The 17,602-nt window shown below is 41.0% G+C and overlaps 1 protein-coding gene across 4 annotated transcripts in view; it reads left to right on the top strand.

Annotated features, from left to right (window-relative positions):
* Positions 1-15,790: 15,790 nt before the first annotated feature.
* Positions 15,791-17,602, top strand: part of LOC124596006 (esterase E4-like) — a 113,681-nt gene continuing 111,869 nt past the window's right edge. For all 4 annotated transcript variants that reach the window (XM_047134958.1, XM_047134957.1, XM_047134956.1 and 1 more), the window contains exon 1: positions 15,791-16,025. In XM_047134958.1, coding sequence (XP_046990914.1) covers positions 15,795-16,025 — 231 coding nt within the window. In that variant the 5' untranslated portion in view covers positions 15,791-15,794. The remainder of the gene's footprint in view (positions 16,026-17,602) is intronic.

Raw genomic sequence — 17,602 nt, forward strand, 5'->3', positions numbered from 1 at the left:
TCTATTTTCTTCTTGTCCAAACTATTTATCGTCCACGTTTCACTTCCATACGTAGCTACACTCCATACAAATACTTTCAGAAATGACTTCCTGACACTTAAATCTATACTCGATGTTAAAAAATTTCTCTTCTTCAGAAACGCTTTCCTTGCCATTGCCAGTCTAACTTTTATATCCTCTCTACTTCTACCATCATTATTTATTTTGCTCCTCAAATAGCAAAACTCATTTACTACTTTAAGCCTCTCATTTCCCAATCTAATTCCCTCAGCATCACCCGACTTAATTCGTTTTGCTTTTGTTGATGATCATCTTATATCCCCCTTTCAAGACACTGTCCATTCCGCTCAGCTGCTCTTCCAGGTCTTTTGCTGTCTCTGACACAATTACAATGTCATCGGCGAACGTCAATGTTCTCCATGGATTTTAATTCCTACTCCAAATTTTTTCTTTTGCTTGCTTTACTGCTTGCTCAATATACAGATTGAATAACATCGGGGATAGGCTACAACCCTGTCTCACTCCCTTCCCAAACCACTGCTTCCCTTTCATGTACCTCGGCTCTTATAACTGCCATCAGGTTTCTGTACAAATTGTAAATAGCCTTTCGCTGCCTATATTTTACCCCTGACATCTTCAGGATTTGAAAGAGAGTATTCCAGTCAATATTGAAAGCTTTCTCTAAGTCTACAAATGCTAGAAACGTAGGTTTGCCTTTTCTTAATCTGTTTTCTAAGATGAGTTGTAGGGTCAGTATTACCTCACGTGTTCTAACATTTCTACGGAATTCAAACTGATCTTCCCTGAGATCGGTTCTAACAGTTTTTCCATTCGTCTTTAAAGAATTCGTGTTAGTATTTTGCAGCCGTGGCTTATTAAACTGATAGTTCGGTAATTTTCACAACTGTCAACACCTGATTTCATTGAGATTGGAATTATTACATTCTTCTTGAAGTCTGAGGGTATTTCTCCTGTTTCATACATCTTGCTCACTAGATGGTAGAGTTTTGTTAGTCCTGGCTCTCCCAAGGCCGTCAGTAGTTCTAATGGAATGTTGTCTACTGCCGGGGCCTTGCTTTGACTTAGGTCTCTCAGTGCTCTGTCAAACTCTTCACAAAGTATCATATCTCCCATTTCATCTTCATCTACATGTTCTTCCATTTCCATAATATTGTCCTCAAGAACATCGCCCTTGTGTAGACCCTCTATATACTCCTTCCACCTTTCTGCTTTCCCTTCTTTGCTTAGAACTGGGTTTCCATCTGAACTCTTGATATTCATACAAGTGATTCTCTTTGCTCCAAAGGTCTCTTTAATTTTCCTGTAGGTACTATCTATCTTACCCCTAGTGATATGCCCCTTTACATCCTTACATTTGTCCTCTAGCCATCCCTGCTTAGCCATTTTGTACTTTCTGCGATCTCATTTTTGAGACGTTTGTATTCCTTTTTGCCTGCTTCATTTACTGCATTTTTGTATTTTCTCCTTTCATCAATTAAATTCAATATCTCTTCTGTTACCCAAGGATTTCTACTAGCCCTTGTCTTTTTACCTACTTGATCATCTGCTACCTTCGCTATTTCATCTCTCAAAGCCATCCATTCTTCTTCTACTGTATTTCTTTCCCCCATTCTTGTCAATAGTTCCCTAATGCTCTCCCTGAAGCTCTCTACAGCCTTTGGTTCTTTCAGTTTATCTAGGTCCCATCTCCTCAAATTTCCACCTTTTTGCAGTTTCTTCAATTTTAATCTACAGTTCATAACCAATAGATTGTGGTCAGAGTCCACATCTGCCCCTGGAAATGTCTTACAATTTAAAACCTGGTTCCTATATCTCTGTCTTACCATTATGTAATCTATCTGAAACCTTCTAGTATCTCCAGGGTTCTTCCATGTATACAACCTTCTTTCATGATTCTTTAACCAAGTGTTAGCTATGATTAAGTTAAGCTCTGTCCAAAATTCTACCAGGCGGCTTCCTCTTTCATTTCTTAGCCCCGATCTATATTCACCTACTACGTTTCCTTCTCTCCCTTTTCCTACTATCGATTTCCAGTCACCCATGACTATTAAATTTTCGTCTCCCTTTACTATCTGAATAATTTCTTTTATCTCATCATACATTTCATCAATCTCTTCGTCATCTGCAGAGCTAGTTGGCATATAAACTTGTACTACTGTGGTAGGCGTGCTCTTCGTATCTATCTTGGCCACAATAATGCGTTCACTATGCTGTTTGTAGTAGCTTACCCACATTCCTATTTTCCTATTCATTATTAAACCTACTCCTTCATTACCGCTATTTGATTTTGTATTTATAAACCCGTATTCACCTGACCATAAGTCTTGTCCTTCCTGCCATCGAACTTCATTAATTCCCACTATATCTAACTTTAACCTATCCATTTCCCTTTTTAAATTTTCTAACCTACCTGCCTGATTAATGGATCTGACATTCCGCACTCCAATCCGTAGAATGCCAGTTTTCTTCTCCTGATAATGACATCTTCCTGAGTAGTCCCCACCCGGAGATCCGAATGCGGGACTATTTTGCCTCCTGAATATTTTACCCAAGAGGACGCCATCATCATTTAACCATACAGTAAAGCTGCTATCTAATTTTTAGGGCATTTGAAATTCTGTCCCTATATTTAAGAGTGTCTTCGGTTTATGGATATAAAAACCAAGAGGCAATCTTAAATAAAATCACAATCGTATCATATTTAGGAGCGTCTGTTGGTTTATATACATGTAATCGACTGCTACTCATATATATATATATATATATATATATATATATATATATATATATATATATATATATATATATAGGGTGTCCAAAAACTCCTAATTGGGCAGAATGCAGTATCTTATTTTGGATAGGGAATCATGCACAGATAGACATGGCACCAGGTGTGCCCTGTGGAACTGTGGCACTGCCCCTACTCTTTGAAACACGTCTCTTGGCTCTGCAAACCACAGTGAATGAATGACGGAGGTCTTCCATGGCGTCAGTTATCAGGTTTCTTTCCCATTCCATGGTGTATGGAGCGCGGAAATAAGGTTGTTTAATTTAATAATTAATGTAGTCTTGTCCTCATAATCCCTACAGTAGCGATATATAGGGGTTGTAATATATTCCTAGAGTCATCATTTAAAGCTTGTTCTCGAAAATCTTTAAGTAGGCTTTCTCAGAACAGTTCAGGGCTATCTTCAGGAGTCTGCTAGTTCAGTTTCCTCAGCATCTATGTGACACTCTCCAATGTATAATAAAAGCCAGTGACCACTCTTGCTACCCTTCTCTACTTCGCTCATTATCCTGTGTTAGTCCTTAGTCCTGTTTAGTATGGGCTCCGCACAATATTGTAGAATGGATCGCACAAGTGATTTGTATAGCAATCTCCGTTGTAGACTATTTTCTGAATATTCTACCACTGATCTGCAGTGTGTGACCTGCTTCATCTACGACTGAACCTACAGGGTGTTTCAAAAAAGACCGGTATATTTGAAACGGCAATAAAAACTAAACGAGCAGGGATAGAAATACACCGTTTGTTGCAATATGCTTGGGACAACAGTACATTTTCAGGCGGACAAACTTTCGAAATTACAGTAGTTACAATTTTCAACAACAGATGGCGCTGCAAGTGATGTGAAAGATATAGAAGACAGCGCAGTCTGTGGGTGCGCCATTCTGTACGTCGTCTTTCTGATGTAAGCGTGTGCTGTTCACAACGTGCAAGTGTGCTGTAGACAACATAGTTTATTCCTTAGAACAGAGGATTTTTCTGGTGTTGGAATTCCATCGCCTAGAACACAGTGTTGTTGCAACAAGACGAAGTTTTCAACGGAGGTTTAATGTAACCAAAGGACCGAAAAGCGATACAATAAAGGATCTGTTTGAAAAATTTCAACGGACTGGGAACGTGACGGATGAACGTGCTGGAAAGGTAGGGCGACCGCGTATGGCAACCACAGAGGGCAACGCGCAGCTAGTGCAGCAGGTGATCCAACAGCGGCCTCGGGTTTCCGTTCGCCGTGTTGCAGCTGCGGTCCAAATGACGCCAACGTCCACGTATCGTCTCATGCGCCAGAGTTTGCACCTCTATCCATACAAAATTCAAACGCGGCAACCCCTCAGCGCCGCAACCATTGCTGCACGAGAGACATTCGCTAACGATATAGTGCACAGGATTGATGACGGCGATATGCATGTGGGCAGCATTTGGTTTACTGACGAAGCTTATTTTTACCTGGACGACTTCGTCAATAAACAGAACTGGTGCATATGGGGAACCGAAAAGCCCCATGTTGCAGTCCCATCGTCCCTGGATCCTCAAAAAGTACAGGTCTGGGCCGCCATTTCTTCCAAAGGAATCATTGGCCCATTTTTCAGATCCGGAACGATTACTGCATCACGCTATCTGGACATTCTTCGTGAATTTGTGGCGGTACAAACTGCCTTAGACGACACTGCGAACACCTCGTGGTTTATGCAAGATGGTGCCCGGCCACATCGCACGGCCGACGTCTTTAATTTCCTGAATGAATATTTCGATGATCGTGTGATTGCTTTGGGCTATCCGAAACATACAGGAGGCGGCGTGGATTGGCCTCCCTATTCGCCAGACATGAACCCCTGTGACTTCTTTCTGTGGGGACACTTGAAAGACCAGGTGTACCGCCAGAATCCAGAAACAATTGAACAGCTGAAGCAGTACATCTCATCTGCATGTGAAGCCATTCCGCCAGACACGTTGTCAAAGGTTTCGGGTAATTTCATTCAGAGACTACGCCATATTATTGCTATGCATGGTGGATATGTGGAAAATATCGTACTATAGAGTTTCCCAGACCGCAGCGCCATCTGTTGTTGAAAATTGTAACTACTGTAATTCGAAAGTTTGTCTGCCTGAAAATGTACTGTTGTCCCAAGCATATTGCAACAAACGGTGTATTTCTATCGCTGCTGGTTTAGTTTTTATTGCCGTTTCAAATATACCGGTCATTTTTGAAACACCCTGTATGTACTCATTCCATTTCATACCCCCACGTATTATTACATGCAGGCATTTATATTGGTTGACTGATTCCATCTGTGATTCACTGATATTATATTCCTAGGATACTACGTTTTACTTCAATGAATGGAAGAAGTTAGTAGATGGAACTGGAAAGAACCTTGATTCTCAACTAAAGGCTCAAGAACATAGTAGTCAGGTGGGTAAGTATTAGACTGCAAGTTCCGAGTATCAGTCGGAAAGGCTCAAGAACGTTGTCAGTGGTTAGGTGGGTAAGTATCAGACCGCACATTCCGGTTATCAGTCATAAAGGCTCAAGAATGTAATCAGTGGTTAGGTGGTTAAGTATCAGACTGTATGTTCCGAGTAGCAATAATAAAGGCTCAAGAACGTAATCAGTGGTTGGATGGATAAGCATCAGACTGCAAGTTCCAGGTATCTGTCATAAAGGCTCAAGAATGTAGTGAGTGCTGAGGTGGGTACGTATCAGACTGCAAGTTCCAGCAAACCATGTAAAAAAATATATATGTTCCTGTAATCCCAGAGTATGGAGATGATCGCAACTCATTGCAGGAATCATGGTAGCAAGCAGACCAGATCAGAAACAGTACCGCCAGTTGATGCCTTTTTGCTGGGGGAACCAGCCCAGCCTATGTACCCCAGTTCGGAGAGTGGCTGCATTCCACAGAGAGCACTCTGACTGAGCAGCAGGTCAACGTGTGCAGTAGGTGTTTGACTCATAACCATTGGCCGCGGTCGCTGACTGACCGACCTCACGGGAAATATCCAATGCTGTGACTATATATGATGCGTGTGCTTATGTTTTATGGGATCCATCTGTCTGCGCAGTATATGTATGAGTATCTGGTGGTTGATAACTATATGCAGGATGCAAAGTGATGATTTTGTATGATGAAGGATACAAACTGCATTTTATTGCATCGATATGGTATGGTAGTGAAACCGTTTGTGGTGATACAGCATGGTAGGAGATCGCTTTCACACCACTTTTGCACTTTAACTGTCAGTGCAATATGACTGCTGTATGTTTTTTTCGATTTGTACAAAATAGTTTTTCTAGTAATTTGTCCATCATCAGAAAGTGGCAGACAGAGCTCCCACACCACCATCAACAGTTTGTTGGGCAAATTCAGTGAGAACCTTTAGAGCATCTCCAGACCAGCAGTTGTAGGACATCGAACATTCACCAAAAATTCCAGCCATTTTTCTCGTCTATAGGACAGTGCTTTGAATTCTGTTTGTGTTTTCTTCATTTCTGTTGTGATATTCGAAATGTGTCACGAACTTTTAGGTATGTAATTGTTCTGATTTTTCCATCTGTTCTTAAACACTAGCGTGCTTCAAGAAGGAGAAAAATAAAAAGTAAGGGCTTTAAGTTCATGACTACAGCAGCAAATATAAACTAAGCCGACTCAGTGTTCCATAAAAGTGATGAATACTACAGCAGCTGTAGGACTCAGAAATTTTTCTCTCTCTGGCAGTGCCATCAAATAAGAAGTTAAAATTCGAAAAATGGTGAGTGTCCTGTTTAGAGTTACAGAGATATTTATTTCAACTTCCAAATATCATCCTTTTGGGGTGTGAAATCAGATACTGCAGCCAATATCAGTTTTGGGCTCTATTTCCCACAAAAGCTTGTGAAGTGTCTCAGGGATGAAGACTGAGAGGTTTCACAAGTGTGCCAAAATATTTTTTTTTAGATTCCAGGTTCAAGCACAGTGGTGGTATTCCTTGAAATAAAAAATGTAATTACAATGGAAACTGTTTAAATATTTTTCCATCATCTGCAAAACTCTCTCTCTCTTTCTCTCTTTCTTTTTGTGCAGTGGTAGATTTAGCACCTTTCACATCTTCAAGATGTATATGTGGAAATATCCTGCACATTGCTTAACACTATTTTACTAACCTTGAAGCATTATGTTTTCAATGACAAAAGGGAGGGGAGAGGAAGGAGGGGGTGGAATTAGGTTATTGGAGGTAGTACGGTTGACCTGTTTTCCCACCAAAATTTTAACCTCCCTCTATGATGTCAGAGCGACATTGCCACATCCATGGCCCCCATCTTGAATCCGCCATCTTGAATAATTTGGCGATAATGCAGAGTGGGGTGTTGTCCTTGTTGCCCTACTACTTGCAGTTCACATCAGATCTGACTTTCCGGAGTTGTGCACTAAGAAGGTTAAATCACTTCATAATGAAACCAAGAATGAAGTGACAGGTGTGAATTCAGAATATTTATTCGAGATTAGTGTACTGTATGGCGGTCCAGTGTCTAACTTAAAAACTCAATACGAAATACTTATTTTTTAGATGATTCATTTGGGTTTTAAGGAAATACTGAAAGATGACTGACAATCATGTCACTGAGGTATGCAAGTTATTTATCAATGAATATTTTGATGAGGTCACAATAGATTTAGAGGACGATATTAATTGTTTGAAAACAATTCATACTTCTACCTTAAAATACATTAGTCTGGAACCACTGTAATTCTTGAATAAGATGTGCAAGCTTAAAATTTTAAACTTTTTTCCGCAGTTTTGCGCATATTTTTCACTCTTCCGGTGACTGTATTGTTGTCTCAGATCAACTATGCATCAACAACCTGTCATAGGTTTTGGAATTTTGGCAAATGAATATAACTTGGCAAGGCGACTAGTCTCCTTCTGCATGAAAGCATCATGGCTCTCGTATTCTTTCTCAATATATTTAACCTTTGCACACTCAATCATTTTTCATGTGACTAGTGTATTAGGTCATTCAAAATCAGCAGTGGGAAACTGGAGACATGATTGGCGTCTATTTTTTTACTACATTCCAAATAATTTTGATTGTAACAGAACGTCATGCAAAGTATATCATAGTAGCTATTATTACTTTTCTGAAATAACAGGGGGCCTGAAATTAAACATATTTTCAATAAAGCAATACCCAGTTATCCATCGTTTTGAACTTGCACTAGGATGAAGGATGCTATATATTGTTAATACAAATTCTGGAAAGACATCAGTGCAAAGCGGGTGTCACATTTAGAGCATGATATTAGCAAGGGCAGATAACGCAGGTGTGCAACAAATTTTTTTTCTTTGTACAAAATTATAATTAAACACAAGGAAAATTACAAATACATTTGTAAATGCTATTTAAATTTGTAGTTACGGCAATCTACTGTAATTCTGATTGAAAATATGTGTGGAAAGCAGAAACGTGAATGCAGCAAACGTGCTTGGAAAAAAATTACGTGCTGAAAACAGGAAATTCAACTTTCAGTGCCAGTCCTGTAATTAGGAAGCCAGTCTCATCGCAATTTCGTCGAAAAACAATTTGTACTGTGACTTACAACAAGAAACTAACTTGAGTAGTTTATTACTCCCATGGTAAGAATGACAACTGAAAGAAAAACGTCTAAAATCTGAGTGATGAGCTCTGGCTGTTGTATAGAAGACGAAGCATTTGCGGACATGGTATTACTGATAAGTACCAGTAATGAATACATTCTCGTCCTCTACGATATCAGAAAATTAGGAACAGTTACTCTGATAAATCTGTATATAAACTTCCTGCTGTGCTTTGGAACACTTTGTGCTGTTGCTTCGGGAAGATCCGCTTTCTAAATACAATATAATGACCAGTTACGGTCTGTATAACTTCCTTGAATGTTCACATGTTCTCTAATAGAGGATAACACTGCATACAACATGTAACTGAAGTTAGTAACGTTAGTAGTTGGTCAATGATGCACATGTGTATACTACCGCACACTCTGATTCATCGTATTGGTCCAGGAGCAACTGTTAATTCCCTCGAATTCCTCCGCAGTATCTCGTGTAACATAAATTACAATAGTGTAAACCAGCGGAAAATGCTCCTGTCGGAGCACAACAAAGTGGATACGCTCCTCTTGAAGAGGCTCTGACAGAATATTGGCAAACCTGTTGCATTAATCCTTATCCAGCCTTCCCCACCAAAAATTTTGGCGTGCCATCATATTTGCGCTGTTTTAATACAGAACATTCTACATGTTCAGTCTCTCTTTGTAGTGAAGCCTTCATACTCAGCGTCTCCCTCTTAGTACCACTGTCTATGTCTCGTCTCTCTCCCACCTTCTTTCTTTGCCACTGTCTCCGCCATTTCTCGGCAGTTCAGAAATTCTGGAAAGGGGGGGGGGGGAGGCCAATTTAATTTTTATCCTATACTCACATGTTTAAATTTCGGTCCAGAATGCACCCTCCTCAATACTTATGTGTTAAAGTTCGCCAATCTGGGAGGCTGCAGAACCCTCCCGACGAGCCCCCCCCCCCCCCCAGCTTATGAATGGTGACTATGCATCTCTCTTTTCATTTCCGCTCTCTCCTCTTTCTCTTCCTCCCAGTACTTCTATCCGCATTCACCTGTCTCTTTCTTTCTCTCTTACTGCCATTGTCTATCACTGACCATTATAACGTTTCCAAATTTGGACATTAAAGGCTGCGTGATTTTTGTAACTGACTACTAAAATGTTTGAAGTGTACATTAATTGTTTTTCATCGAAGACATAGTCTGAATAATATAGCTACCATCTCTGACAACTGCAATTATACATAATAATCCCTTTTCTTGTTCTATAAAGAAGCCGTCGTAATAGCCACTACGGTACTTCTTCTGTCTATCTTATTTTCGTTTCCCCTTTTCTTGGAGAAGAGTCATTTCTGTTGAAGAATGAAATGTTAGCCTTGTTATTATTCAAAGTAACCTTCTGATCCATCACGTCAATATGTTGAACATTTAAACAGTTTACAGCAATTTATAGCTGCTGCGCCTCCAGGAAACAGAACAACTCTGGTGTGCAACAATCAGCCGCCATTAAGTGGCAACTTCAACTATTACAAAATATTTCATGTCGTTTTCCACTGCAGCAGCCACAAAGCAGTTTAAAGCATTTGATTTATTAACAGCTTGCACAGCAAAGAGTTTATTTTATTACAATGTCAGTATTTACAATATTTTAGATCCAAGTTAGATACAGCAGCTGTGGCCTTGACTAGAAACGAAAGAAAATGTTTATATGTTTATTTATTAGCCGTTCAGATTGTTTATCATGCAGTTGGCTTCGTCAAAATTCATTTTACATACTCCTAAAAGTATAGATGTTAGTAATTTTTACATTATGCATACATATACATACACTCTTTTTGGTAGTTAGTAATTTTAACATTTTACACATATCATCATTTTACATATACCCATAAATACGAGGTGTGACAATAAAGTAATGAGACTGATGTGGGGAAAAAAAATGTTGCTTACCATCTTAGTCAAGTTTAGTGTTGTATACTTCAAAGTAGTTCCCTTCTAATTGCACACACTTTTTCCAGCGATCCTGCCATTGATGGTAACATTTCTGGAACTCATCTTCTGTAATATCCTTCAAGACCCTCGTCACAGCTTTTTGGACATCTTGTGTTGTTTGAAAATGGTGTCCCTTGCCCGCCATTTTGACTCTTGGAAATAGATAAAATGGTGGCTGTGGTAGTACTGAAATTTGTTTTGAAGTTAAAAATTGCTGTACTGACAAAGCAGTATGGGATGCTGCATTATCGTGATGCAGAATCCAATTATCAGCAATGTTATTATTAGACGAACCGTTTCTCGATTGATGTTCAGTTCTTCTACAATCATTTTCACGGCTAACCTTCGATCAGATCGTAGTACGAGCTCATGTCCTTGAGGTTGATGGTCGTCCACTGTGGTCTTCATCTTCAATATTCGCTCTGCTTTCACTAAACAATTTATGCCAACGAAAAACTTGAGCTCTTGACATAACCTCCTCTCCAAAAGCCTTCTGAAGCTTACCGTAAGTTGTTGTCGCGTTTCCACCCAATTTAACACAAAAAGAAATGGCATACCATTGTGCAATATTATGCGGTTCCGCTTTCATGACAAGAGACACAAACACATGTTATCTTATTACAGCACAATTCACGATGGAGCAGTTGCATCAATGTGCTGCTTGCACTAGGAGCAGCTTATAGACCAAGGTCAAAGATATTATGCCTACACAAGCCTGCAGGGTTGCCACATCTTGCAAAGAAAATCAGTCTCATTAGTTTAGTGTCGGCCCGTGTACATAAACTTCTTATTAATCAGAAGATTTCAGTAATAATCATTGTATAGTTCACATTCAAGAATTAATTATGCAGTTATACACATTTAGTTAATGATAGTTGCATTACTTCATTGTTTATACATACTTCCAAATTACTTTCAAGATATTCTTCAATTGAGAAATATGCTTTATTTTTAAACCATGTGTCTAATACCTCCTTAAACTTAAAGAGGGTGAGTGTTTTGACTGATTGTGGCAGTTTATCATATAACTTTAGACTTAGTTGTTTGTGACTGTTGTGTGTCAGTGACAGCCTAGAATACGGTATATCAAGCATGCAGTCGTTTCTAGTGCTGTGCAAATGTAAATTTATTCTCTGTGTAAATTGCTGTATATTTTCTTTTACATATATATTATAGAGACTTGGGAGGGTCATTATGTTTAATAGGCTGAAGTTCTCCTTACGGGTTGCTCTTGGACACTATCCTTGTCTACATCTAATTGTTTTTTTTTTTGCCATTTGGATACACAGTGTGTGTCTGTTGAATTATCCTACAACAGAATCCCATATTGTAGCTGTGACTGAAAGAATGCGTAGTATCAAAGCATCAATAAACTTTTACTGACAGAATATCTTAGTTTACACAGCAGGAATATCACATGTGCAGATATCTGTCACCCCATGAGAGCCTTTGGTCTATTTTTAGTCCCAGTAGAGTGACACTGTGATTCACTTCTTTCCATACCTTCAGATTAAAATAAATTTCCACCGTTTTTGTGTTGTTTGTACATAATTGGTTAGCAATACAACATACCCTACATCATGGTCATATCATCAGCATGTAAGACATTTTTGTAGGCTATTTAGTTTGAGAAGTCATTAACATAGACAATAAAGAGGAGGGGTTTAAGAACGGAGCCCTGTCGAATACCTCTCTTAATTTTCATTCGTTCTGATTTTTCACTGTTCACATACACTAACTGTTGCCTGTTATTTAGGAATAATTTAATCAGATTAAGTGGTCTGTCTACAATGCCATAATTTCTCATTGTTTAACATTTATCTTAAAGTATATAAATTGCTTAGGCGCCTGTTTGATAAAATTGAACCACCAACAAAATGTAAATGCAAGCCAGTATTTTATTCTCTTTACATATTTTTATTGTATTGGTTTGCCTACGGAAGTCTGACGTCTATTATAAGCAAGTTTGCGCGATTTCTAGGCAGGCTTGGTGTCGGAATATCAATTAACGGATCAGTAAGCAAGAGTAAAATGAAATACCATCAATATCTGCTTTCTCTTTGTCTCCCACTGCTATTGTCTTCAACCATCTCTCTTTCGCAGACACTTTCTCTCTCCCACCATCACTGTTTCCTCTCTTCCACTGTCACTGTCCTTCTGCTACTCTCTTCAAAAACAAAAAGTACGAATATGTTTCCATGCCAAAATTTTTGGCGAAAAAGACTGAATGAGGATTGGGATAGCTTGTTCCCCACTTTTCTGTCAGAATCTTTTCGAGGGGAACATATTCGCCTTTTTCTGGGCCCACAGGAGTATTTTTCGCTGTTGCCCTTCTTTTCCCTGCCAGAGCAGCGTATGCAGCTTCCACCAAACGAATCCTAAAGATTGGGAAAGTTTTAAAAGTTATTTACATACTTCGACACATTTATATAAAGGGTGGGGCAAATAAAAGTGGCCCAGAGAACAGAGTTCCAAGATACACAGAAACAGCAGAGAAAAGGAAATACAGTACTAACTTACAACAGCAGATGTTGAAAGTGCCCACCACTCATCTCTTGGTGCTTTTGGGCCCTGGTTGTCAAGTTGCTGGAGGCAGATAGAAGCTGGACTGCTGGAATTGCTGCAGTCTCATCCGAAACGCAGTTCTTGCGGACTGTGAGTGTTGTTGGCGATACACCTTAGACTTGAGAGCTCCCCACACAAAGTAACCGCACACTGACAGATCAGATGACCTGGGTGGCCAGCTAGGAAGAGATGCGTGTGCAGGTCCAGGTGGAGTATTCGTCCGCATGATCGACGTGATGTGCCGGTATCTTATGAAATGTGTCGAATTCATTTGATAGGACTTTGAAGCATTTTCTGGTGAACTGCAGCCTCATTATCTGGTGTGCGGGCACGTTTCGGAATGTTTTTTGACTAGTTCGAAACATATCCTGTCTGACGCCATTTTAGGCCTAAGCTTTGCAAGGAACTCTTTGCTGAGACTTTGACACCGTTAAACTTCTCAGGAACAACTGACAACACAGTTTCCACGATTTTCTTATCACGTAACTTTCCACATCGAACACCCTCTGCTCCATTGTGACTATGTCTTTATATGTTTATTTATTAGCCGTTCAGCATGTTTACCACGCAACTGGCTTCATCATAATGCGTTATACATATTCATAAGAGTGTAGTTGTTATCTAGTTCCAGAGATATGTGATAGATTACGAATACAATGTAAATTCGTAATGTCAAGTAAATATTTTTTACCTAATTACAGATTAACAATTTTTGGATTTTTTCCCTTACTTGTACGAAACTTTCCTTCTTGCCAAATCTCATGATTCTAGGAAAACCGGAAGTACCCTACGAGTTTTGCAAGAGAGTTTGCAAGTATCAAAAAATTGCCGTATCTTTTGATTGCATGAACTTTCAAGCTTATATTTTTCAGATCGCTAAGGTACCGTAGATGTTGGTTTTGCCATCAGTTTCAACTCGGTATCTCTACCTGTTCCTGAAAGAAGGGGACGTAACAGTTCGGTGGTGGACGGAGTACGGTATTGATATTGTGTTTGCCCAGAAATCGTGCAATTTTGGCCGAGAGCGGACCCACGTACGGAAGGAACGCGAGTCGTTTGTCTCCTTCTTCTACTTCCGGGGTTGTCGCTGCTTCTTTCTTCCTCTTTATCATCCTGTAGATCTGCGTTTCGCTGTAGCCATTTTGGCAGAAGACCTCCCTCAGGTATTGCAGCTCGGATGGGTAGGCTCTTTGTTGGAGATGTCACGCCCCCTATGTACCAGGGTGGCCAGCACTGTCTGTCTTTGTGCTGGATGGTGGCATTTCACTCTGCAGCGGACTGTGCGCTGATATGAAACTTCCTGGCAGATTAAAACTGTGTGCCCGACTGAGACTCGAACTCGGGACCTTTGCCTTTCACGGGCAAGTGCTCTACCAACAGAGCTACCGAAGCACGACTCATGCCCGGTACTCACAGCTTTACTTCTGCCAGTACCTCGTCTCCTACCTTCCAAACTTTACAGAAGCTCTCCTGCAAACCATGCAGAACTAGCACTCCTGAAAGAAAGGATAAGCTGTTAGTACCGGGCGTGAGTCGTGCTTCGGTAGCTCAGTTGGTAGAGCACTTGCCCGCGAAAGGCAAAGGTCCCGAGTTCGAGTCTCGGTCGGGCACACAGTTTTAATCTGCCAGGAAGTTTGGTATCAGCGCACACTCCGCTGCAGAGTGAAAATCTCATTCTGGAAACATCCCCCAGGCTGTGGCTAAGCCATGTCTCCGCAATATCCTTTCTTTCAGGAGTGCTAGTTCTGCATGGTTCGCAGGAGAGCTTCTGTAAAGTTTGGAAGGTAGGAGACGAGGTACTGGCAGAAGTAAAGCTGTGAGTACCGGGCGTGAGTCGTGCTTCGGTAGCTCTGTTGGTAGAGCACTTGCCCGCGAAAGGCAAAGGTCCCGAGTTCGAGTCTCAGTCGGGCACACAGTTTTAATCTGCCGGGAAGTTTCATATCAGCGCACACTCCGCTGCAGAGTGAAAATCTCATTCTGGAAACATCCCCCAGGCTGTGGCTAAGCCATGTCTCCGCAATATCCTTTCTTTCAGGAGTGCTGGTTCTGCATGGTTCGCAGGAGAGCTTCTGTAAAGTTTGGAAGGTAGGAGACGAGGTACTGGAAGAAGTAAAGCTGTGAGTACCGGGCGTGAGTCGTGCTTCGGTAGCTCAGTTGGTAGAGCACTTGCCTGCGAAAGGCAAAGGTCCCGAGTTCGAGTCTCGGTCGGGCACACAGTTTTAATCTGCCAGGAAGTTTCGTTAACTATACTCTTTGACCTGCTTGTTATTCTAGAGTGTTTGTAATGTTTTATTAATCTAAATTTTGTAAGTCATCTGCTAAAACTGTTAAACTTTTAACTGAAATCATGAAAATTAATATTTTAAACAATGCAGACCGCTGTGTTCCGATTGTTAGAATCTGTGTAATCCTCGGCGGTAGCTGCCGGAGGCAGGCTGTTCTGTACCAGATTTCGAAGTGGTCAGTTGTATTACAGATTTTGTAAGGCTCAGTTATATGTGACGTTATGTTGTGGTGCAATAACGGTGTTATAAAACAAGTTTTATATGTTTCCGCTACATCATGCATCCATTTATGACAGGAGGGGGAATTACTAGCCGTGCACTGCATAGTCGCTTGCGGAATATGTAGGTAGATTTATGTAGCATGCAAGGCAAGAATGCAGCTTGCAAGACGCTACCGGAAAGCTACTGGCTCGCGCGGCAGAATATCACTGCTGGAAGGATGTTTTCGTGTGGAGTTGGTTTCGCCATGTGCGCGCCCACTTCCGAGAAGCGGCCACCTGGCTAAGTGCGGCAGCCGCTGCTACATAAAAAGGAAGAGCTGCCAAGCCGGTGCGCCAGCCGCTCCCCTGCAGACATGAAAGGAAGAGTAAGGGCTCTGGTAGCAGTCGTAACGTGCGCCGTGTGGCTGGCGGCCGCCGGCGAGGGCGGGGCGCCGTCGACGTCAGCGTCAGAGGAGTTCCCGGAGGTGCAGACGCCGCTGGGGCGGCTGCGAGGCAGCGTGCTGCGCTCCCTGGACGGCCGAACTATTTACTCGTTCAGGGGAGTGCGCTACGCGCAGCCTCCAGTCGGCGCCTTGCGCTTCAAGGTACGCTGCGGTCTGTTGGTAAACTGAAGAGCGAGCAGCGCTTCAGGCAGGGGACGAGGCCTGCCGCGCAAGAGCATATACACATGAGTCGCTTAGATGCAAAACTGTCCATGTCCACTTTTTAAAAAAATTGAGTTGGCAAATCTGGATTGTAGAGCATGACATTTTACACATACTTGAAATGCTATTTATGCTCAAAGCTCTCCATGTCTATGGAAAACAGCTCACGAAAAGTGTGGTTCGATTCAAAACTGTCAATGTCCATCAGTAAGTTGGGTGCAAAACTTGCCTTGTCCCTTTTGACAAATCGCATTGAAGGCTGGGGTCATGTGACTGTAATGCAAGATGGCTACCATAAGCATGTAAACATTGTACTTGTGTTGTCTGTTACAGCTGTTTATTCTGAAAGTTATACACATTCTCAGAATGCTATAAAAGTCCAAGGGGAGCCTAATTATAATTCTGAAATTAACCTACCAGTGCCCGTATGCAAACGTGGCAAACACTTAGGACACATAAACTCGAGCTGCATTACGAACACGGTTGTTCCTATTAATGAAAAGAAACTGGAGGATGTTTCAAAACTCCTCGAGAAACACTACAGTGAGTCCTGGAGGAAACGTGAATCCCTGTCGTTGTACATTACATTACTAGGTTCCAGCGGGTCAGGGGCATCAGTTGAACTAGAATGTCTATCAGGAGAAGATGAAGAGATTGTTCCAGATATGATGTGTTAAGTGGATTGCAGTTTGTCAGTCGTTACACCATGTGCCTTCAGAAATATTAAAAGAAATTAAAACTGAATACACAGTTTTATGTTCACCCCATATCCTCTCCTCATGTACAACTAGTCAGGTTCAAAACTGTCCATGGCCATTTCAGTTGCATGCAAAAGTGGCCATCTGCAAAGTCAGATGCAAAACTGTCCAAGTCCATTTTTATTTTGCTTATATCTTACATACATTGAGTTCCTGATTTTTTTTTCAGTAGCCCAAATGGTTTTGTACTATCCATACTTATGTATACAACATACAGTGTAGGGCAGTTTGTATTTACCCACTGAAAACAATTTTTCCACTTTTTCTCAAAACTGGTTATGGAAGACATGGACAGTTTTGCATCTAGGCAACTCATATATATACTTGGTCATGATGATAATGTTTGTGTTTTTGTGCGTGGTAAGGGTGTTGATATGAAATGTAAAATAGTTGGCGATATGCAAACAATGGAAAATCCAGGATGGAATGTAACAATACGAGAGAAGGAAAGTTGCTACTCATCATATAGCGGAGATGCTGAGCCGCGATAGGCACAATAAAAAATTCACACAATCATAGCTTTCGCCCATTAAGGCCTTTGTCTAGCAGTAGATGCACATATACACACCCACTCACGCAAGCGCAACTTGCACACGCATCTGCAGTCTCAGAGAGCTGAAACTACACTGCCGATGTGTGAATCTTTTTATTGTGCCTATCGCGGCTCAGTATCTCCACTATATGGTGAGTAGCAACTTTCCTTCTCATATATATATTTCAATTCGATATCTTGGAGTAGGGACCGGAAAATGTAGCATC

The sequence above is a fragment of the Schistocerca americana genome, chromosome 2 (assembly GCF_021461395.2).
Source record: "Schistocerca americana isolate TAMUIC-IGC-003095 chromosome 2, iqSchAmer2.1, whole genome shotgun sequence".
Lineage (NCBI taxonomy): Eukaryota > Metazoa > Arthropoda > Insecta > Orthoptera > Acrididae > Schistocerca > Schistocerca americana.